We start from the raw sequence: 20,120 nt of genomic DNA, 5'->3' as shown, positions 1-20,120 counted from the left end.
GAAAGATCTCTGGTGATATACTTCGTGTTCATTCATGCGCAGGATCACTAATAACTTCTTCTCCACTAACACTGCTGAAATCAGAGCCTAAAACATCAAATATGCTTTGAATTTCGTTGTTACTGAGCATTTTGTGCGAGCAAGCAACTTCCTTCTCAGCCATCTTGTCAACAACAGAATACAGATTTCTCGATCGTTATTTTAATAAATTCTCTTTGCCAAAGAAACATACCAGAGCACTCTGGTGACATTTTGAGACACCAAGGAAAGATTTCAATTAGAAATATTTCCGGAAAAAAAACGCAGATGTCACAAATGTCTCCAATATGCGACCTTGCATCCCGGCGTACCAGTCCGCTTGTGGAGTCCTGGCCCAGACGCTCGAGCGCGTACCAGTCTGCTTACGGGTGCATAAGGGTTAACTCGTTGAGTCTTTGCAAACATGTAGTATGTCTTCACAATGAACACCATGTTTTGTTGTTGTTGCTTGTTGTTGAAAGGGGCCTAACATCTAGGTCATTGGTCCAGACCATGATTTATAGATTTTTTCATACTGGACAAAGATGAAGTTTGTAAGCTACATACTGTGTCGATCTTGTAAATTAATAAGCTGAATATGTTTATTCACAAGCCTAAGAGTGATGTTACTAATGCGTTTTACAGACACAGGATGACAAAGAACTACTGACTGTCTCTCACGAATAGTATAACCACTTTCCTCTGTAATAATGAAGTCGTGCAGGACGTGTGAAGGCTGTTGATTACTATTCCACTCTGTAATAATATTACAAGTTATCTTTATGTGATGATCATCGAAGAGTGTTATAGGTTGATCAGACTCGTAACATACGTTCGGTATGAGCTCTCTTGGTGAAAATCCAAGCAATGGTCCAATCGAATCAGGTTGATTGATGATTGATGTTTGTTGTTTAAAGGGGCCTAACATCGAGGTCATTGGCCCCTAATGGAACGAAAGGAGACAAAATAAAATGACAACTTAAAAGTCCAAAATCCTCCACTGACCAGAATTCAAAGCATGAGGACAAAGAATGAATGGATGGGCGGATATGAATTTAAAACGATCAGTGGATCTGATCGACAGTGCCTCACATGTACAGAAGCTGGCACAAAACAATAGTATTACTGACCAAGGGACTGCTTCTATAGCACAATGCTGAACCGATTATGCTTGTAGTCGAAACGGGTCCAAAATCCAGGTCATCAGCCCCTCATAATGGTATTTACTGCTATGAAAGTAGAACCATGCTATGTGTAATGTTGCAGTACTAATCAAAAGTAGTGGAGACTCGCGGTATTCCACACATTATGGTACTATTCACAAGTAGTGTAATGCGCACATGTAACACAGACCTATGGTGTTTCGCACATTGTGGCACTATTTGCAGGCAACGCAAACCTATCAAGGCAACGCAAACCTATGGCATTCCTCAAATAAGTGGACTAACCACAGGGACTCGTACTATCCCGTGGAATTCCTCGCATAATGGGAACTGAGCAAAGGTAAGGCAGAACCATGGCGTCGCTCATATAGGGGTACAAATCACAGGTACTGTAGGACCAACCTCCTGATTCACACACTGTCAGTACTAATCACAAACCTATTGCGTACCTAACATAGTGGTACTACGCGCAAGTAAATGCAACCCATGGTGTGTCCTGCGTGATGGTACTAATTACAAGTAGTTTCAAGGTTCTAATTGGATCATCCCTTGGTCGCCCCTTTTAGTCACCTCTTACGACAGGCAGGGGATACCATGTGTGAATTCTTCGTCTACGTCCCCCACCCACAGGGTGTGTGTGTTTGGTCCGCAAGAGGTATTTTATTTCCCTCAAGTCCGCCGGCAAGCCGGTTAGGAACCCCCTATCTGCCACCTGGGACGCGCCACGTGGGAGTATCACCTCTCCCACTGCTACTCCAGTGTAGCAGGTTCGTGGCGAATCAGGTTGTGATTTGAAGTCAATCTTGAATGATGACTCAATAACACATTTATGTGTGATGTTGCTCACTGTAATTGAGAACTTGTAATTATTATTACTAAAACTCTCTTCACTAAACTGATCAATTAACATACTTTGAATGTAGTCATGAATATCGGCTACTGAATAACTGCCCGATGGTAGCGTTAGCACATACTCATCGTAACAGAACTTGTTTATGCCATCACGCACATTATAGATTTTATTGTAGCTTTCAAGCGACACCAGTCCAAGACTATGTGGCTGATGACCGAGTTCGATTGGTGGATTAAAGTAGACTGTTGTTTCAGGTCCTTATCCACGTACAGCGAACGTTCTTTCACCGTTGGTCATCACATGCACACTATTGCTCTTTTTCTATTGTCTGGGTTTGTTATAAGAATATAAGACATAATCGTCCGCACATGCGTGTACTGAATTTTTGCACACGGTTTTTATTGTAAACAATGTCTACACTGCTTACGAAATAACGTGTAAGCTCAAGTGGAGGAGGTAAGTCTCCATAGCTATCGAAATATCAAACTTTAAATTTATGTTTTATGTAGGCAACGTAATGAGTTCCAGGTTAGCGACTGTTGTCTAAGTTAATTACAGCGCTCTCGTGTTCATGTGGGCACGCTGGTAGTTGATCACGCATATACATGCCTGGAAAATAATGAATTCCAAGTTGTTTCGCAAACGTAAAAACTTCCTTGTGGGTTAGAGCTCAATGTGGCAGTGCATTCAGTAGATGTTTTTTGGAGATATGTAGATGCCAAGCCCTTTTTTATATGATGCAAGCTTCATGTGTACGCCTTTGCCTTCTAATGCAATTGCCTCCATAGTCTTGTTATGACATTCTTTCATTCTTTCAACTGTTGCTTCGCTTATTCTACTGCCTTAACAGTCCTTGCTACAGCACTAGTACCACCCAACAAAGACCCTAAAGTTACTAGTCCAGCAAACAGCGCAGGAAGAAATCCTCCTCGTTTTGGTACAGGAATAATTTGTGCACATTTACAAAACATTGCTCTGCACTTTGGAGAAATTCTCGCTCTTGCTGCGCGAAGTGCCCGAGTAATAGCTGCACGCGGATTGCATTCCCCACAAATAGCTTTTCGTGCAACCTTTACAACACCTTTCCATCCAACAGTTTTAGTTTTCTTCTTCATTTTATTTGGATATCGTTGTTTCACCATTCTGTACACGGCTTTACTCGAGAAGAGCAAATTATGAACTGACAGTTACTTGTTGTTTCGTTTAATATATATATTACTATTGCCTACTTAATTGTTCAGTTACCATGAAGATTATAAAGCAACAAGACACACTACCTGTTAGTGACATCGAGCAGCATCTCTTACATAGTTCTAGTATAACAAAAAAAGACGTCACGGAACGTTGTTTCCTTTTACTATTTGATGTACGTAGGTGGTTTGAAAAGTTCTCGGAATGTACTAGAATTAAGTATCTTACCTAGGTGGAACTGATTTTATTTTTCAACATAGTCTTCCTGTAGACTAATGCATTTGGTCTAGCGATGTTCCAATGCCTTGATCCCATCTCAAAAATGAGATTCCTCCAGGCCTGCAAAATACCTCTCCAATTCGGCTGTCAGTTCTTCCCTTGTAGAAAATCTCTGTCCACCGAGGAAAATTTTCAGCTTGGGGAATAGATGAAAGTCTGATTGTGCCAAATCAGGTGAACAAGGTGGACGTGGCAACAATTCGTACCCCAGTTCATGAAGTTTTGCCATGGCAATAACACTTGTGTGCGGCGGAGCATTGTCCTGATGAAAGATGATCTTTTTCCTTGCAAAACCAGGCCTTGTTTCGCGTATCTCTTCCTGTAGTTGGTCTAGGAGGTTTGCATAGTATTGCCCCGTAATTGTTTGGCCAGTAGGAATATAATCTATCAGCAGAATGCCTTTTGCATGCCAGAAAACTGAGGCCATGACCTTTCCGGCCGAACGCACTGCCTTTGCTTTCTTTGGTGGTGGTGAATCAGCATGTTTCCACTGCTTTGACTGCTGTTTTGTCTCTGGGGTATAGTAGTGGACCCAAGTTTCATCTGTAGTCAGAAACTGGCGCAAAAAATCTTGTTGGTTGCACTGAAAACGGGCCAGACTTTGTTCAGACATTTCCAATCTGGTGTGTTTATTGTCCAATGTCAAGAGCCGCGGCACCCATCTTGCGGATAATTTTTTCATACCCAATTCTTCGGTTAAAATATAATATACCCATTCAGAAGACATCCCTACAGCTTCAGCAATCTCCTGCACTTTCAGTCGACGATCCTCCTTGACCATTTTATGCATTTTTGCAATAAATTCTGTGGTTGTAACACTTTTTGGCCGTCCACTACGCGGATCATCATCCAAGCTCTCCCGACCAAATTTAAACTCGCTGGCCCACTTGGCAACAGTTGAAAATGAAGAAGCAGAGTCCCCCAGTGTGTTCTGAAAGTCAGCATGAATTTCCTTTGCTTTCATACCTTTCTTTACAAGGTATTTAATCACTGCTCGAATCTCAGTTTTTTCCATTGTCACAAATCACTACGCGGGAACAACAACAAAGAGTCGTCACTACCACACTCCTGCAGCTAGAGAACTGACGCGCCACGTGTTCACTCACAAAGGATGTGTGATTATTGCGCGGGAACCTCGTTGCTATAGCACCGACATCTAGTGGTGATTCTTAGAACTTTTCAAACCGTCCTCGTATTATATCTTGCCCATCGGGATGTGGAAAGACAAATATTTTACTTACACTCATTACCTCATTAAATGGCATACACTTCGAGAATATTTACGTTTTCACCAAGTCACTCTATCAACCGCTATATACTATTCTACAAATTTCAATGCACAATCTGGTTAAAGATGGAATGAAATATTTTAATATATCAATGGATGATGTGCTTCCCAATTCCCATATGATTTTTGACGATGTCCAACAGAACAGAAAAACATTATTCATGCATACTTTAGTATGGGGCAACATAAATATGTAGATTGCATCTATTTATGTCAAACCTATTCTCGTGTGCCTAAGCAGTTTATACGCGACAATGCAAATATTATTGTGCTTCTTCGGCAAGATGAGCACAACATGTGGCATGTGTAGAATGATCATGTTAACACTGATATGACATTCAATGACTTTAAACGTATGTGTGCTACATGTTGGTCATTACATCATTACGGCTTTTTAGTTATTGATAAGAAAGTGATGTTCAATATGGACGATATCGCATGGGTTTTGATCATTTAATATGCATTAACACAGACTTACAGTCACCACTTGATCAAAAACCACCATTATGTTAACATCCAACAAGGAGATTACAAAACATATAATCAGTGCTTGAAACAATATTCGATGGAAATTTAATGACCTTAAATGTATTCAAGCAGACATGGATTTATTTTTGAAAACGCAACTAGGTACACCACAGAAAGAAAATTTTAATTCTACTTCACTGCTGCAGTCTACTACAATTATTTTTCCATGCAAACATCACATGATAAAGAGAAGCATGAAGAAGAAGAGAAGCAGGATGAGGAAGAGGAAGAGGAGAAACAGGATATGGATGAAGAAGAGGATAAGGAAGAAGAGGATGAGGAAGAAGAACTTAAACAATACTTCACCATCTAAGTGTGTTAAGTTTTTAACTACAGATGTTATTGCTGAAACACCTACAACATCAACACAAGATCACCTTCTTTGTCTGAGGTTATGATCATGCCAGAATATCATAATCAGTTTAGGACTTTTATTCGAAATACCTATGGTTCTCTCTTTGCTCCTTATATAGAAAAACTTTTTAGAGGTCAAACTGACACAACCTACAGTATTCGCTATGAAGACAACTGTTTCTGGATAGGTAATGCAAATGTTAAGATTAATAGCAACAGACTTATTGTATAAGGTGTTACCTATAAATCTACTAGAGGACTCTTAGAACTTCTTTTCTCATGAATACCTGACAAGGACATAATTTTACAAGATGATCTTAAAAAATATAAAGCAATACTTTTTGCTACTGACACAACACGACGTAATTACAAGGGGACAGAAGATGTAAACGCAAATAAGAGTCACAAGTATCGAGAGTTTACTTCTAAGCTGTTTCGGTCACATCAACCAACTGCACGTGGTCTTAAGGTTATCTACACGCCTTTGTTGCTGTATGTAGACGAAAGATACTGGAATGACCCTAACTTACCCGCTGAACGATTACAACTTCTAAGAGCATCGCAAGATGCTGGTCACACAGGTCACGAATCAGAAATTCTAGAAATAGAATTACAACATTGGCTTGTCAAGGTAAGACCTCACCTGTTTACAGAGGTGTTCCTTTATTACTTTTCTGGGTAAATCACAAATAAAGTCCCTCGCTCACTATCTCATATTCATCTCTTTCATAGAGAAATTTAGGATGTTCTTCCATTGTTGTGACTAACCAGATCCCACCACGGTAATTTTGAAATAAACAAAGGATCTAGGGATTATTTTCTCTGGAGATATCTACATTTGGCTATGTAGTGTGGGTTATATACATGTAAGCTTCATCTGAGAGACATTGGGCTTGAGCAACTGTTCAGTAGATGGTTTTCTGTGGTTTTTCATTTTCATATTACACAAATTACGACATTGGCTTGTCAAGGTAAGACCTCACCTGTTTACTATAATTCAATGATGACGTGATATTACACGAGAGGGGACATATCAGGGCCTTCATACCTTACCAGTAAGTAAAGGATTACGATGAGGTATAATTTTATTTATTATCTCTGAAGTATTTTTCTTTATCTCCTTCTTCTGGATCTTAATTATAACCTTGGCTGAAACTCATTCAGTCCTAGCCTTCTCCTATCACAAAGTTGCCAATACCTACCTGAGTTAGAGTAATGCTGAACAGAAAGTATTGTAGTTACTGATATATGAGATTTACTATTTTGAGACTCAAAGAACCAGTGAAACAGCTGTCCCAAAATACATAAATTTAAAAACCTGAGGCCAATTACAATAAATTTCAGTTTGATTAATCAATCAATCAATCAATCAATCAATCAATCAATCAATCAATCAATCAATCAATCAATCAATCAATCAATCAATCAATCAATCCTGATCTGCATTTAGGACAGTTGCCCAGCTGGCAGATTTCCTATCTGTTGCTTTCGTAGCATTTTCTTAAATGATTTCAAAGAAATTGGATATTTATTGAACAACTCCCTTGGTAAGTTATTCCAATCCCTAACTCCCGTTCCTATAAACAAATATTTGCCCCAATTTGTCCTCCTGAATTCCAACTTTATCTTCATGTTGTGGTCTTTCCTACTTTTAAAGACACCGCTCAACACTTATTCGTCAACTAATGTCATTTCATGCCATCTCTCCGTTGTCAGCTCGCAACTGATGGCAAGGCATGTATCAATTTTTGAAAATGAGACAAAGTCTCTCATAGTACACTGGCACTGCCGGTGGCTCCAAGTAGCCTACACAGTGGCCTCCATGGTATGCACCAGCCATGCGTCTTGGTAGGTATGCTATTTACCAACTGATGAGCCCAACTTAGCACACTGGGGCAAAACGCAGGCAACCAGGAATGAGTTCACTGGAAAATTTATAATGTCCAATAACGGACCAACTATATTGGTATTACATACCACTTAGTCGAGCAGCTCGTCTTCTTTCTCCCAAGTCTTCCCAGCCCAAACTTCGCAAAATTCTTGTTACGCTATTCTTTTGTTGGAAATCACCCAGAACAAATTGAGCTGCTCTTCGTTGGATTTTTTCCGTTCTTGAATCAAGTATCCCGGTGAGGGTTCCATACACTGGAATCATACTGTAGTTGGGGTCTTACCAGAGTCTATTTATATGCCCCCTCCTTTACATCCTTACTACAACCCCTAAACACCCTCATAACCATGTGCAGAGATCTGAACCCTTTATTTACAATTACTTTTACGTGATTACCCCAATGAAGATCTCTCCTTATATTAACACCTAGGTACTTACAGTGATCCCCGTAAGGAACTTTCACACCATCAACGGAGTAATTAAAACTGAGAGGACTTTTCCTATTTGCAAAACTCACAACCCAACTTTTAACCCTGTTTATCATCATACCATTGCCTGCTGTCCATCTCACAACATTATTGAGGTAACAGTTGCTCACAATCTTGAAACTTATTTATTACTCTATACAGAATAACATCATCTGCAAAAAAGCCTTATCTCTGATTCCACTTCTTTACCCATATCATTTATATACATAAGAAAATATAAAGGTCCAATAATACTGCCTCGAGGAATTCCCCTCTTAATTACTCCAGGGTCAGATAAAGCTTCGCCTACTCTAATTCTCCGAGATCTATTTTCTAGAAATATAGCAATCCATTCAGTCACCCTTTGTCTAGTCAAATTGCACTCATTTTTGCCAGTAGTCTCATATGATCCACCCTATCAAATGCCTTAGAGAGGTCAATCGCGATACAGTCCATTTGACCTGCTGAATCCAAGATATCTGCTATATCTTGCTGGAATCCTACAGGTTGAGTTTCAGTGGAATAACCTTTCCTAAACGTGAACTGCCTTCTATCGAACCAGTTATTAATTTCGCAAACATGTCTAATACGAGGGTTGAAACTTAAATAGTGGCAACACTGATGTGGAGACGCTATGCAACAGAATCTAATATTGTCACTGATAGCACACGTTGATTATATACCTACCTTACCTCAGAGCAAACGGACTCGCCCTTCCCACATCACTGCGTGCGAACAAGTGAGAGAAACACAGTCACATGTGAGTTAGCGGTCTAACGTAATGTTGTCACTCTGTTTTCCAACCAGGAACAACGGAGTTGGATAAAGATTGAATGTGCCATAGGTCATGCAGCAAGACAGTGTCATCAAGGTCTTCAAGAGGCTTGCGGGGAATCTGCATTGCCTTACAGAACAGTGGCACGTTGGGTAAAAGCCTCAACGATGGTCGGCAAACTGTGGCGGACATTCATCGGGCAGGTCGTCCTACGAGTGAAGAAGAAATGCCTGCTCTTGCCGCGTTACTGGACAGTGATCGAAACCAGACGATTCGTGAGCATTCGCTTCAGAACTGTTGCAGAGATTCGACAGGCAGTAGACAGCTCCATTCGCACCATCAAAAGAACAGGCTCTGCTAAAGGTATACTATGACTTCCTCATCACTGGCAACGGGTCATACACAACACTGGTGACTACATTGAAGGACAGTAAAGGTTGCTAACATGTAACTCTTTTGTATCTGTTGTAAATAAATAGTTGCTACTATTTAAGTTCCAACCTTAGAATGCCTTCCCAAAGCTTACATGCAACGCATGTCAAACTTATTGGCCTGTAATTTTCGGCTTTATGTCTATCACCCTTTCCTTTATACTCAAGGTCTACTATAGCAACTCTCCATTCATTATGCAAAGAATAATCAAATAAGTACTTCCGATATAGTACTATATCCCAACCCAGTTGATCACAGAAGAGACCGATAACAAATTGGTGGTTAATATGAGGAAAAAAGAGGTAGTAGAAGTTAACACCATAGGTGCTTATGACTGGAGGAGCAAGGAAAGGAACATGGCCATCAGGGTAGAAGCAGTCAATAATTCTCTATCTGAAGGTAGCTGAGTGATCATACCTCAAAAAGCAAGCTTGTGGTTTTAAGTGACTGTTGGTATTGTGATCACAGGCAAGGGAACTTCAATTTTGTATATAACCCGAACCATATGGGCGTAAGTGCAAATTAAAAAAACCGCACATGCATTGGCTGGGATTCAAACCATGGCTGCCTTGTTAAGAAGCCAGTGATGATGATGCCCCTTAGCTATCATATCCCTCTGATTATATCTGAAATGCTGGTTAATCTAGTATGTTATTGAAACAGTCTTGTCACAAATTGCTGTTTGAAATACTGAAATGTGGAATTGGTTCTATTTTCTCACAGAAGTAAACTTTACTGGCTGAAGCTTAATTCCACCATGCAAGAAGTGAATGATACATATTGGAAATTAACTACAATGATAGGCTTATACACGAGGAAATTTCAAGAGCAAATGTTACATTTTTGTTAGAAGACACAGATAATACTAAAATAAGACAATGTTAGCAGTTCTACAACAATTGATGCAATGGCAGGTTTATTTTAAGCATGTTAATGGCTACCATTATTAGAAGCATAATGGTGTGCAACTTTAGAAGAAACCAGTGTACAGTTTACTTACTATTTCGATGGGTTCTTGTGCTTCTCTCTGGTGAATTGCCCACAGTAATGTTATAAAGAACAACAGGTTGTAGAAAAGGTAGGAATTTGTGCTCCAGTCACCTTGCATACCCCTAGAGCATATGCAGAAATTATTTCTCATTAGAAAAGATTAATTCCAGGACACTTAACATTACATTGTCCACAATAACATGTTCACAGTTAACACCAAATAAATCAATAAAAAAGAAAATGAGCACTTTTCATTTCATGAAACTTTCACAACATGCTCTAACAAGCTATAAAGCACTCCTCACATGTCTGCAGACAGCGATGGCAGGCAAGGTCAGTGGAAGGAGTGTTTGTAGTGAAATCAGATTGACGAAGCAAAATAAGCATTCACGGACTTCGTAATCAAACATTTTTGTTAGAAGACACAGATAATACTAATGACAAAAATAAAAATACTTTGCACACAGGCACTTGCATTATCTCTTTTCAATTAAACAAAGAACACTGTGAACTCTGTGTACGGTTGGACTGTACAATACGTTCTATGTTTCAAAAAACAATTTGCGATATAGTCAATCATACAGAGTTGTGCAGGTTAAAGTCCATTATCAATCAATCAATCAATCAATCAATCAATCAATCAATCAATCAATCAATCAATCAATCAATCAATCAATCAATCAATCACTACTGATCTGCATTTAGGGCAGTTGCCCAGGTGGCAGATTCCCTATCTGTTGTTTTCCTAGCCTTTTCTTAAATGATAAACATGCACACTGTCTGGACTCGACCAATTTCATGAGAAAGAAAGGGGAAAAAAAATTAGTACAGATCGCTGGAACTGAACCGTGAAACAACTTCAGCAGCTTGTCTGTGTAATAGCTAAACCTTTCCCTCCTCCTCTCCCATCAACACCACGCCATGGCTGTGCACGCAAGTGCAGTCAGAGTCCTCATGCTCAAGGAGTACTGTTTGGCCAGACCTGATCTAACCCAAATGATATTTCCACACAAAAAATAATGCACAGGAGTAATTACTTTGAAGCATTATGCCCTAAAGGAATAAACATGAAATGAGCTGTTGCATGACAAAATGATCCTGAACATAAATGTTAAGAATCTAGTGCAACAAATTTGTTTTTGCTTGCATGAGAAGTAAATATATGGAAATTTTGTTCTCCAAATTAGAAACGTGTTTTCTCTTTGAACAATGTGTTGGATGTACATGCATATGCATGTGTAATGTTAACAGTGAAGTAAGAAATTACCTTTTTATGATAATTGTAGTTTTAAGGGGCCTAACATTAAGGTCATTGGTATACCATTTAAAATTAATTTTATGTCTTACCCTGTCACATGGATGTCCTCAAACAACTATGAACTGTTTCTGGAAGAAGGAGGAGATAGAGGGTTTGAGGGAGAAAATTAGGTTTATACAGGAGGGCAAGAATGAAGGTAGGTCTCCCTAAAACAATCTACAGGTTGCAGTAAGTTGTAGACAAAAGGGAGGGGAGGGATGAGGAGAAGTTGTGGAAGACACATTGGCTAATGTAAGAAAAATGGGGTGTGTTAAACTCTTTTTTCCGCAGCAATGAAAATAAATACTAAGAGGAAACTTGGCATTACAAACACATTATTCCTTAATAATATCCATACATATTTAGAAATCATATAAACCTTTGCCATTATATACATAATTAATTATTCAAAATGATGGTGTATCAAGGCCACTATTTTGCCGTTCCAGGATCATTTTCAAACACATGAATATTTTTCTATGAATCTTTTTATTACAATTAGTAATGCTATAGCTACAACATGTACTAGAATCAGTGAAGTTCATCAAGTATAATTATTTTTTCATGAAATTATTTTCATGTAATCAATCTTTTCACTAATTTTCATTCAAAATTTTTTTTTCAACTTAACCACCGATTCTATTAACCACCGATTCTATTAATTCTATTACATCTTCTTCTTCTCTATGAAATATACATGCATGCAAAACGTTATCTTAATATCATAAAAACTTCCAGAGTAATCAGGGAAATGGTTCTGAAAAGCAAACGTTACGGGAAACAAGCAATGAGATAGGGATCTGCGCTCGGATGGCCTTCATTTAAACTGCAGTGGTACGTATAAGTTAGGAAATTTGTTTGGAAGGGTAATACGGAGGTACATTCAGGGAAACGGGATGGCCTAGGGAGCGGTGATAAGGGAACAGGGAACTGGAAATCAAGTAGAGATGACATAAAATTGTTAGTGTTGAACTGTAGAAGTATTGTAAAGAAAGGAATAGAATTAAGTAATTTAATAGATATACATTTACCAGATATTGTAATAGGAGTTGAATCATGGCTGAGAAATGATATAATGGATGCAGAAATTTTCTCACGGCACTGGAGTGTGTATCGTAGAGATAGGATAGGAATGGTGGGAGGGGGAGTGTTCATTCTGGTGAAAGAAGAATTTGTAAGCTACGAAAAAGTTAAAGATGAGACACATGCAATTCTAGGTGTAAGGCTCATTTCTAAAGATAATAGGCAACTTGATTATTTGGAGTGTACAGATCGGGAAAGGGTAGCACTGATGCGGATTCGGAATTATTTGATAGGATAGTCAGCTATGTGGGAAACGACATGGAAAGAAATGTGATTGTAGCGGGAGATCTGAATTTGCCAGGTGTAAATTGGGAAGGAAATGCGAACAACAGGATACATGACTAACAAATGGCAAACAAGTTAATATGGGAAGGACAGCTGATTCAGAAAGTGATGGAACCAACCAGAGGGAAAAATATCCTGGATGTGGTGTTGATAAAACCAGATGAGCTCTATAGGGAAACTGAAGTAATAGATGGTATTAGTGATCATGAAGCTGTTTTTGTCATAGTTCAAAATAAATGTGATAGAAAGGAAGGTCTTAAAAAGTAGGACTGTTAAGCAGTACCATATGGCTGATAAAGCAGGCATGAGGCAGTTTCTAAAAAGTAACTATGATCGGTGGAAAACGGTAAATAAAAATGTAAACAGACTCTGGGATGGGTTTAAAGAAATTGTTGAGGAATGCGAAAACAGGTTTGTACCTTTAAGGGTGGTAAGGGATGGTAAGGACCCACCTTATTATAATAGAGAAATAAAGAGACTAAGAAGGAGGTGCAGACTGGAAAGAAATAGAGTTAGAAATGGCTGTGGAAGTAAGGAGAAATTGAAGGAACTTACTAGAAAATTGAATCTAGCAAAGAAGGCAGCTAAGGATAACATGATGGCAAGCATAATTGGCAGTCATACAAATTTTAGTGAAAAATGGAAGGGTATGTATAGGTATTTTAAGGCAGAAACAGGTTCCAAGAAGGACATTCCAGGAATAATTAATGAACAAGGGGAGTGTGTATGTGAGGATCTTCAAAAGGCAGAAGTATTCAGTCAGCAGTATGTAAAGATTGTTGGTTACAAGGATAATGTCGAGATAGAGGAGGAGACTAAGGCCAAAGAAGTAATAAAATTTACATATGATAACAATGACATTTACAATAAGATACAAAAGTTGAAAACTAGAAAAGCGACTGGAATTGATCAGATTTCTGGGGATATACTGAAGACAATGGGTTGGGATATAGTACCATATCTGAAGTACTTATTTGATTATTGTTTGGTCGAAGTAGCTATACCAGATGAATGGAGAGTTGCTATAGTAGCCCCTGTGTATAAAGGAAAGGGTGATAGACATAAAGCTGAAAATTACAGGCCAGTAAGTTTGACATGCATTGTATCTAAGCTTTGGGAAGGCATTCTTTCTGATTACATTAGACATGTTTGTGAAATTAATAACTGGTTTGACAGAAGGCAATTCGGTTTTAGGAAAGGTTATTCCACTGAAGCTCAACTTGTAGGATTCCAGCAAGATATAGCAGATATCTTGGATTCTGGAGGTCAAATGGACTGTATCGCGATTGACCTGTCTAAAGCATTTGATAGGGTAGATCATGGGAAACTACTGGCAAAAATGAGTGCAATTGGACTAGACAAAAGAGTGACTGAATGGGTTGCTATATTTCTAGAAAATAGATCTCAGAGAGTTAGAGTAGGTGAAGCTTTGTCTGACCATGTAATAGTTGAGAGGGGAGTTCCTCAGGGCAGTGTTATCGGACCTTTATGTTTTCTTATATATATAAATGATATGAGTAAAGGAGTGGAATCGGAGGTAAGGCTTTTTGCGGATGATGTTATTCTCTATAGAGTGATAAATAAGTTACAAGATTGTGAGCAACTGCAACGTGACCTCGAAAATGTTCTGAGATGGACAGCAGGCAATGGTATGTTGATAAACGGGCCTAAAAGTCAGGTTGTGAGTTTCGCAAATAGGAAAAGTCCTCTCAGTTTTAATTACTGCGTTGATGGGGTGAAAGTTCCTTTTGGGGATCATTGTAAGTATCTAGGTGTTAATATAAGGAAAGATTTTTCACTGGGGTAATCACATAAATGGGATTGTAAATAAAGGGTACCGATCTCTGCACATGGTTATGAGGGTGTTTAGGGGTTGTAGTAAGGATGTAAAGGAGAGTGCATATAAGTCTCTGGTAAGACCCCAACTAGAGTATGGTTCCAGTGTATGGGACCCTCACCAGGATTACCTGATTCAAGAACTGGAAAAAATCCAAAGAAAAGCAGCTCGATTTGTTCTGAGTGATTTCCGACAAAAGAGTAGCGTTACAAAAATGTTGCAATGTTTGGGTTGGGAAGAATTGAGAGAAAGAAGAAGAGCTGCTCGACTAAGTGGTATGTTCCCAGCTGTCAGCGGAGAGATGGCGTGGAATGACATTAGTAGACGAATAAGTTTGAATGGCGTTTATAAAAGTAGGAAAGATCACAATATGAAGATAAAGTTGGAATTCAAGAGGACAAACTGGGGCAAATATTCATTTATAGGAAGGGGAGTTAGGGATTGGAATAACTTACCAAGGGAGATGTTCAATAAATTTCCCATTTCTTTGAAATCATTTTGGAACAGGCTAGGAAAGCAACAGATAGGGAATTTGCCACCAGGGCGACTGCCCTAAATGCAGATCAGTATTGATTGATACTGACCAATAAAGGGCTTGCTTGGGTGACAGGGCTTCATGTTTCTGGTCATAACTCCAAAAGTAATGGGAGATATTAACAAAACTTTTGTATTGTTATAAAAAGAAAAGTTCAGTTTTACATGTAAAATAAATGAGAAAAAATTGCATTTTTGGCCAGTCAAAGGTGTTGGTCCCCCCTTAAGGGGAAGCAAATTGAGGGTTATCATGTTCAGTGCGGATCACGCGCTGGGTACGTGACACAAGTTTACAAGCATGTGCGGAGCACGCACCTAGTGTGTCCTAGGGCGGGTGCGAGAAAATGTGAATTGCAAGTTTCTCGCATGCTAAGAAACATTTTCCTTGTCATCCCGCACATCATGTAAGTCCAATCTACTAGCAGGTTCCTCTATAGCCAGATTTGAACATGCGTATTCCGTTTCCCGCGTATTTCCTCTCCACAGTTTTTGTCATACCTCATCATTCTTTTAGGGGATCTTTGAGCAGTAACACAACTTCAGAGCAAGGTAAGACATTGAATTTTCTGTTTATTAGTACTTCAAGAGAACTACAAGTGATTCTGCTTTTGAAATAAATTCCACTAATGCAATAAGTTCAGTGAAAGGACTGAACTTGTAATTGTCTTTTATTCTTGCATCATATTTATGAGTAACATGAGAGAACTTGTAGTAATCATTTTTTATAGTGTCATGATGCTTATGTTATAATTTTATTTATATTTTATTCAGATGGCCGACAATGAAATTCCTTCAACATCACGAGGCCCACCCAATAAAAGATGGGCTTTGAAAGAAGAAATAATGCCTTGGCAGTTTCGCAAAGATAAAAAGATTGTGACGTAAAATTATATAATAGAGAAGTGTAAATATGAATACATTTATGTTTGTAACCATACGTTATGCATTTGTTTGTTATCCACGGTAAATAACAGTATTACCTCTGGATTTCAACCACCATGCGGGTCACGCATCAGGCGTGTGAGTGGGGTAAGTCCATAAGTTCGACATAACTCGTCCTATCACCATACAAAAAAACAATTATTACAACTTTTAAAGAGTTCCACGCAAATATTTTGCTCAGGTTGGTGGGTATGTTATGCATGTTCTACTAATATGCAGTGAACATGTTAAGGGCTCTAGTCAAGAGGGGGGAGTTCAGGAGAATATTGTTGAGAAATCAGTGTAACTGCAGGTAGAACAGCAGAGGGGAACGGTGAAGTGTTGGGGAGGAGAGAGGGAGGTATGACGAAAGGGAAACGTAGAGTAGGGGATAGGAAGGAGGAGGAGGGAAAGCATAGAGAGGGAGAAAAGGGAGTGGGAAGTAGATTCTGCAGCCATCAGGGAAGATAAGGGCGACCAGGAGGGGAGCAGATCTAATGAGGTGGATGGGGTTGAGGCTCTGGTCATGGGGCAATCTATTGTTAGGCATGTGGGGAAAGTGTGTGGAGGAAAGAGAACCACAGTAGAGTGTTATCCAGGAATGAGGTTAAGAATGATGCTGAAGAAAGCACAAGGGAAAGAGGAAGGATAAGAAGAAGGTAATAGCTTTTCATGCCAGTACCAACAACGTAATGCAAGCAGGAAATGAAAATGTGTGGGAGGAGTTTAAAGGAAGAGGTAATCAGTGGGATACTTGTAGGAGGGATACTGAATTTGAGAGTGATAAGGGATTTAAATGAGAATATGGAGTCTGTATGCAGGAAACTGGGAGTCAGGTTTGTAAATCCTAATGGGTGCATTGGAGATACGGATCTGCACTCTGTTGTTTAGAAGGGATGGTACATTATCATGATCATAAAGATGCGATGCTGTCAATTGTGTACAAAGTTTTATTAAAAAATTATATACATATCATAAACACACACTAATGAATTGCCATCTTGAACAAAACACTTGACTAGAAGAAGAAAAAGAACAGTATATTAAGATGAAGAAAAAGAAGAAGACTGCCACATTACCATGTCAACCAATTACCAACACAACAAAATAACAACATGAGTTCATACACTTGGCTAACAACTTGCACTCACAACTCAACTCGGCTCCCAAGACTGTCCTTTATATACCTTGCCTGGCCAGGCTTCTAGAAAAGTATGACACAATATGTTTTTCTCGTATCTTCTCAAGTCTCCCATAACCTATGTACAAATGGAAAGAATGTTCTATTGAACTCTAGTGACAAAGATGCATAGTTCTGGAGTATTACCCTGTGTTGCACAACATTACATTGGATTTATACTACATGTTTTAAGGTAATAATAAATTACATACTATTAATTACGTGTTCTTACATTAAATAAAGTCGTATTATATACAAACAGCAGACGTATTGTGACATAACTTCATGTTTTGTTATAAAAGACAGATCATACAACACACAAATAATAAATGATACAACCATGATTTATACCAGATAAAGTCTGTACATAAGTATGTAAATAATAATAATAATAATAATAATAATAATAATAATAATAATAATAATAATAATAATAATAATAATAATAATAATAATAGACTAAGCACCTTATAGCCACACCTCACAAGTCATAATAATAACAACACCTACTAATCGAGCTTGATATTTCTACTATTTTCCCATGGGTTTAGAGAATTGTTTCCTAGTTATACTAGTCCATTACTATTGCATCAATGTCCTCCCCATTACTTGAAACAATTTCATCAGTCTATCACACTTGTCAACTTTGCCTTGGTTGTAGATTATATCTTCTCTCTTCCTTAACGTCACTGGATGTGCTCTCCTCCTTTTCTATTATTATTTATAAGTTTCATATTCCGTATTGATTGGATTCAATGTAATAGACAAGAAAAATGTTCCACCGATCAATACATTTATTGTGAATGAATTATTGCACTAGTACCGGTTTCGACCTATCTTGGCCATCATCAGCTAGCACACAAATTTACAGTCATAGGACAAAATTACAAAGATGTTACGTAAGAGCATCCGGATGTCTGATGAAAAATGGAAGTAAAATATATTGCAGTATGTTGCGTTAAAATATCTCTGATTAAAAGTGGTGATGGTTAGAATAAACTAAAACCTATTGATTGAGCATGGACATGAGTACATAAACACATTAAAATATATATGCTACATCATAAGACACTAAAAAATATAGCACATTAAACACATTAAAACATGGTATATTTTAAAAACGTCTATTAAAATTTGAGTTCATGTTGCGTTGCATTCATTCGTCAATCCTCTTGTAGTTCTTGTGTTGATTAAGTTGAATATCGAGAATGTTCTATGGCTGATATACTTTGTATTGGTATGTTATAAGAACTCTTGTCATTAAAATTTGAAAATTGAGTACTGTGCAATTCAACTGTTGATGTAGTCAGGTAAGATTTATATATACAGCAAGATAGGGTTTAATTTTAGAGCAGTTGATGGCGACACTTCTCTCGTCTATGCACGTTATATGGTTGTTATCTGTAAAGAAAAGCTAATATGAGTATAGCGTATGTATGAAGGAATGCCTGGATGTATGTGTGAAATGAAAAAAGTACTTACTGTTGTTGCCGTGGAGGTTGTGTACCGATATGTTTGGAGATTTGTTGTGTTCTGCTGCGAGTACGTCTGGGGCTCATGTGAGCTGTGTGGAGGGGATGGAGGAGTGGCTATTATGAAGGTAGGGGCGGGGTTAGGTTTGTGATTCGTCGGTTTGTTATGATGTGTGTTTACTAATTTGAGATAGTCATTTTTTATTGCAGGAATGACTTTGTCAAAAATGATACTGATTTTCTCTGTAATGTCGTTAATGTTATGATTGGGGTTAGCGTATTGATCCAAAGAAATATAGAAATCTTCGGTTATGTTGAGCAGGGGGCCCTTAGAGTTTATGTTTAATATCTTCATGTCATTATTGATGTCTGTGAAGTTGTGCTTAGATTCTTCTACATGTTGGCCTATTGATGAGAAATGGTTGTGCTTTACTGCATTTATATGTTCATTATAACGGACGGTGAAGTTTCTACCTGTACGTCCAATGTAGCCTGTGTCACAGCTGTTACATTTGATGCGGTAGACACCTGATTGGTTGTATTTATTATTATTATTGACTGTTTTGGTGTTGTGTATAGTGTTGGTGCTGTTGTGTGTGGTTTTGAATGCTATTTTCAGGTTGTGCTTCTTAAAGATATTAGTTATAGTATATATATTGGTGTTGTTGAAGGTAAATAGGACATAATCTTTTTTCGGTTTGGCTGTTTTGATTAATTTAGTTTTAGGTTGGGATTTTATTTTGTGGATGATTTTGTTGACCATTTCTTTGCTGTATCCATTGTATTTGGCTATGTCGTGGATTAATTTTAATTCATTATTTCGATCTTCTATTGTCATTGGGATATTGAAAGCTCTATGTATCATACTATAATAGGCTGCTCTTTTATGTGTGTTAGGATGAACGGAGTCATTTTTTATGGTATTTAAAGTGTGTGTGAGTTTCCTATAGATCTTGTAAGATAAGTGAGTGTCATGTCTGGTTATTGTTAAGTCCAAGTAATTTAAGGTACGGTTATTTTCTGTTTCTTTAGTAAATTTAATTTGGGGGTCTAAATTGTAAAGTTTGTCTAGTATAGTATCTGCATCAGTGAATCTATTATCTATAATTACGAAGATATTGTCGACAAATCTACACCAAAAATATATATTATCTATTTTATTAATTGACGTGTGTTCTAGGTGGTCGATATATATTTCTGCTAATATTCCGAAAGCAGGAGATCCCATAGGTAATCCTTGTTGCTGATATATGGTATCATGAAATTTGAAGTAGTTATTGTT

General features: G+C 38.1%; 1 protein-coding gene across 4 annotated transcripts in view; it reads right to left on the bottom strand.

Moving 5' to 3' along the window:
- The window catches only part of LOC136864062 (type-1 angiotensin II receptor-associated protein), a 268,407-nt gene that overhangs the window by 89,430 nt on the left and 158,857 nt on the right, over window positions 1-20,120 (bottom strand). For all 4 annotated transcript variants that reach the window (XM_067140601.2, XM_067140600.2, XM_067140602.2 and 1 more), the window contains exon 5: window positions 10,240-10,351. In XM_067140601.2, coding sequence (XP_066996702.1) covers window positions 10,240-10,351 — 112 coding nt within the window. The remainder of the gene's footprint in view (window positions 1-10,239; window positions 10,352-20,120) is intronic.

This window comes from Anabrus simplex, chromosome 2 (assembly GCF_040414725.1).
Source record: "Anabrus simplex isolate iqAnaSimp1 chromosome 2, ASM4041472v1, whole genome shotgun sequence".
NCBI lineage: Eukaryota > Metazoa > Arthropoda > Insecta > Orthoptera > Tettigoniidae > Anabrus > Anabrus simplex.
This window is presented reverse-complemented; position numbering and strand designations above follow the sequence as displayed.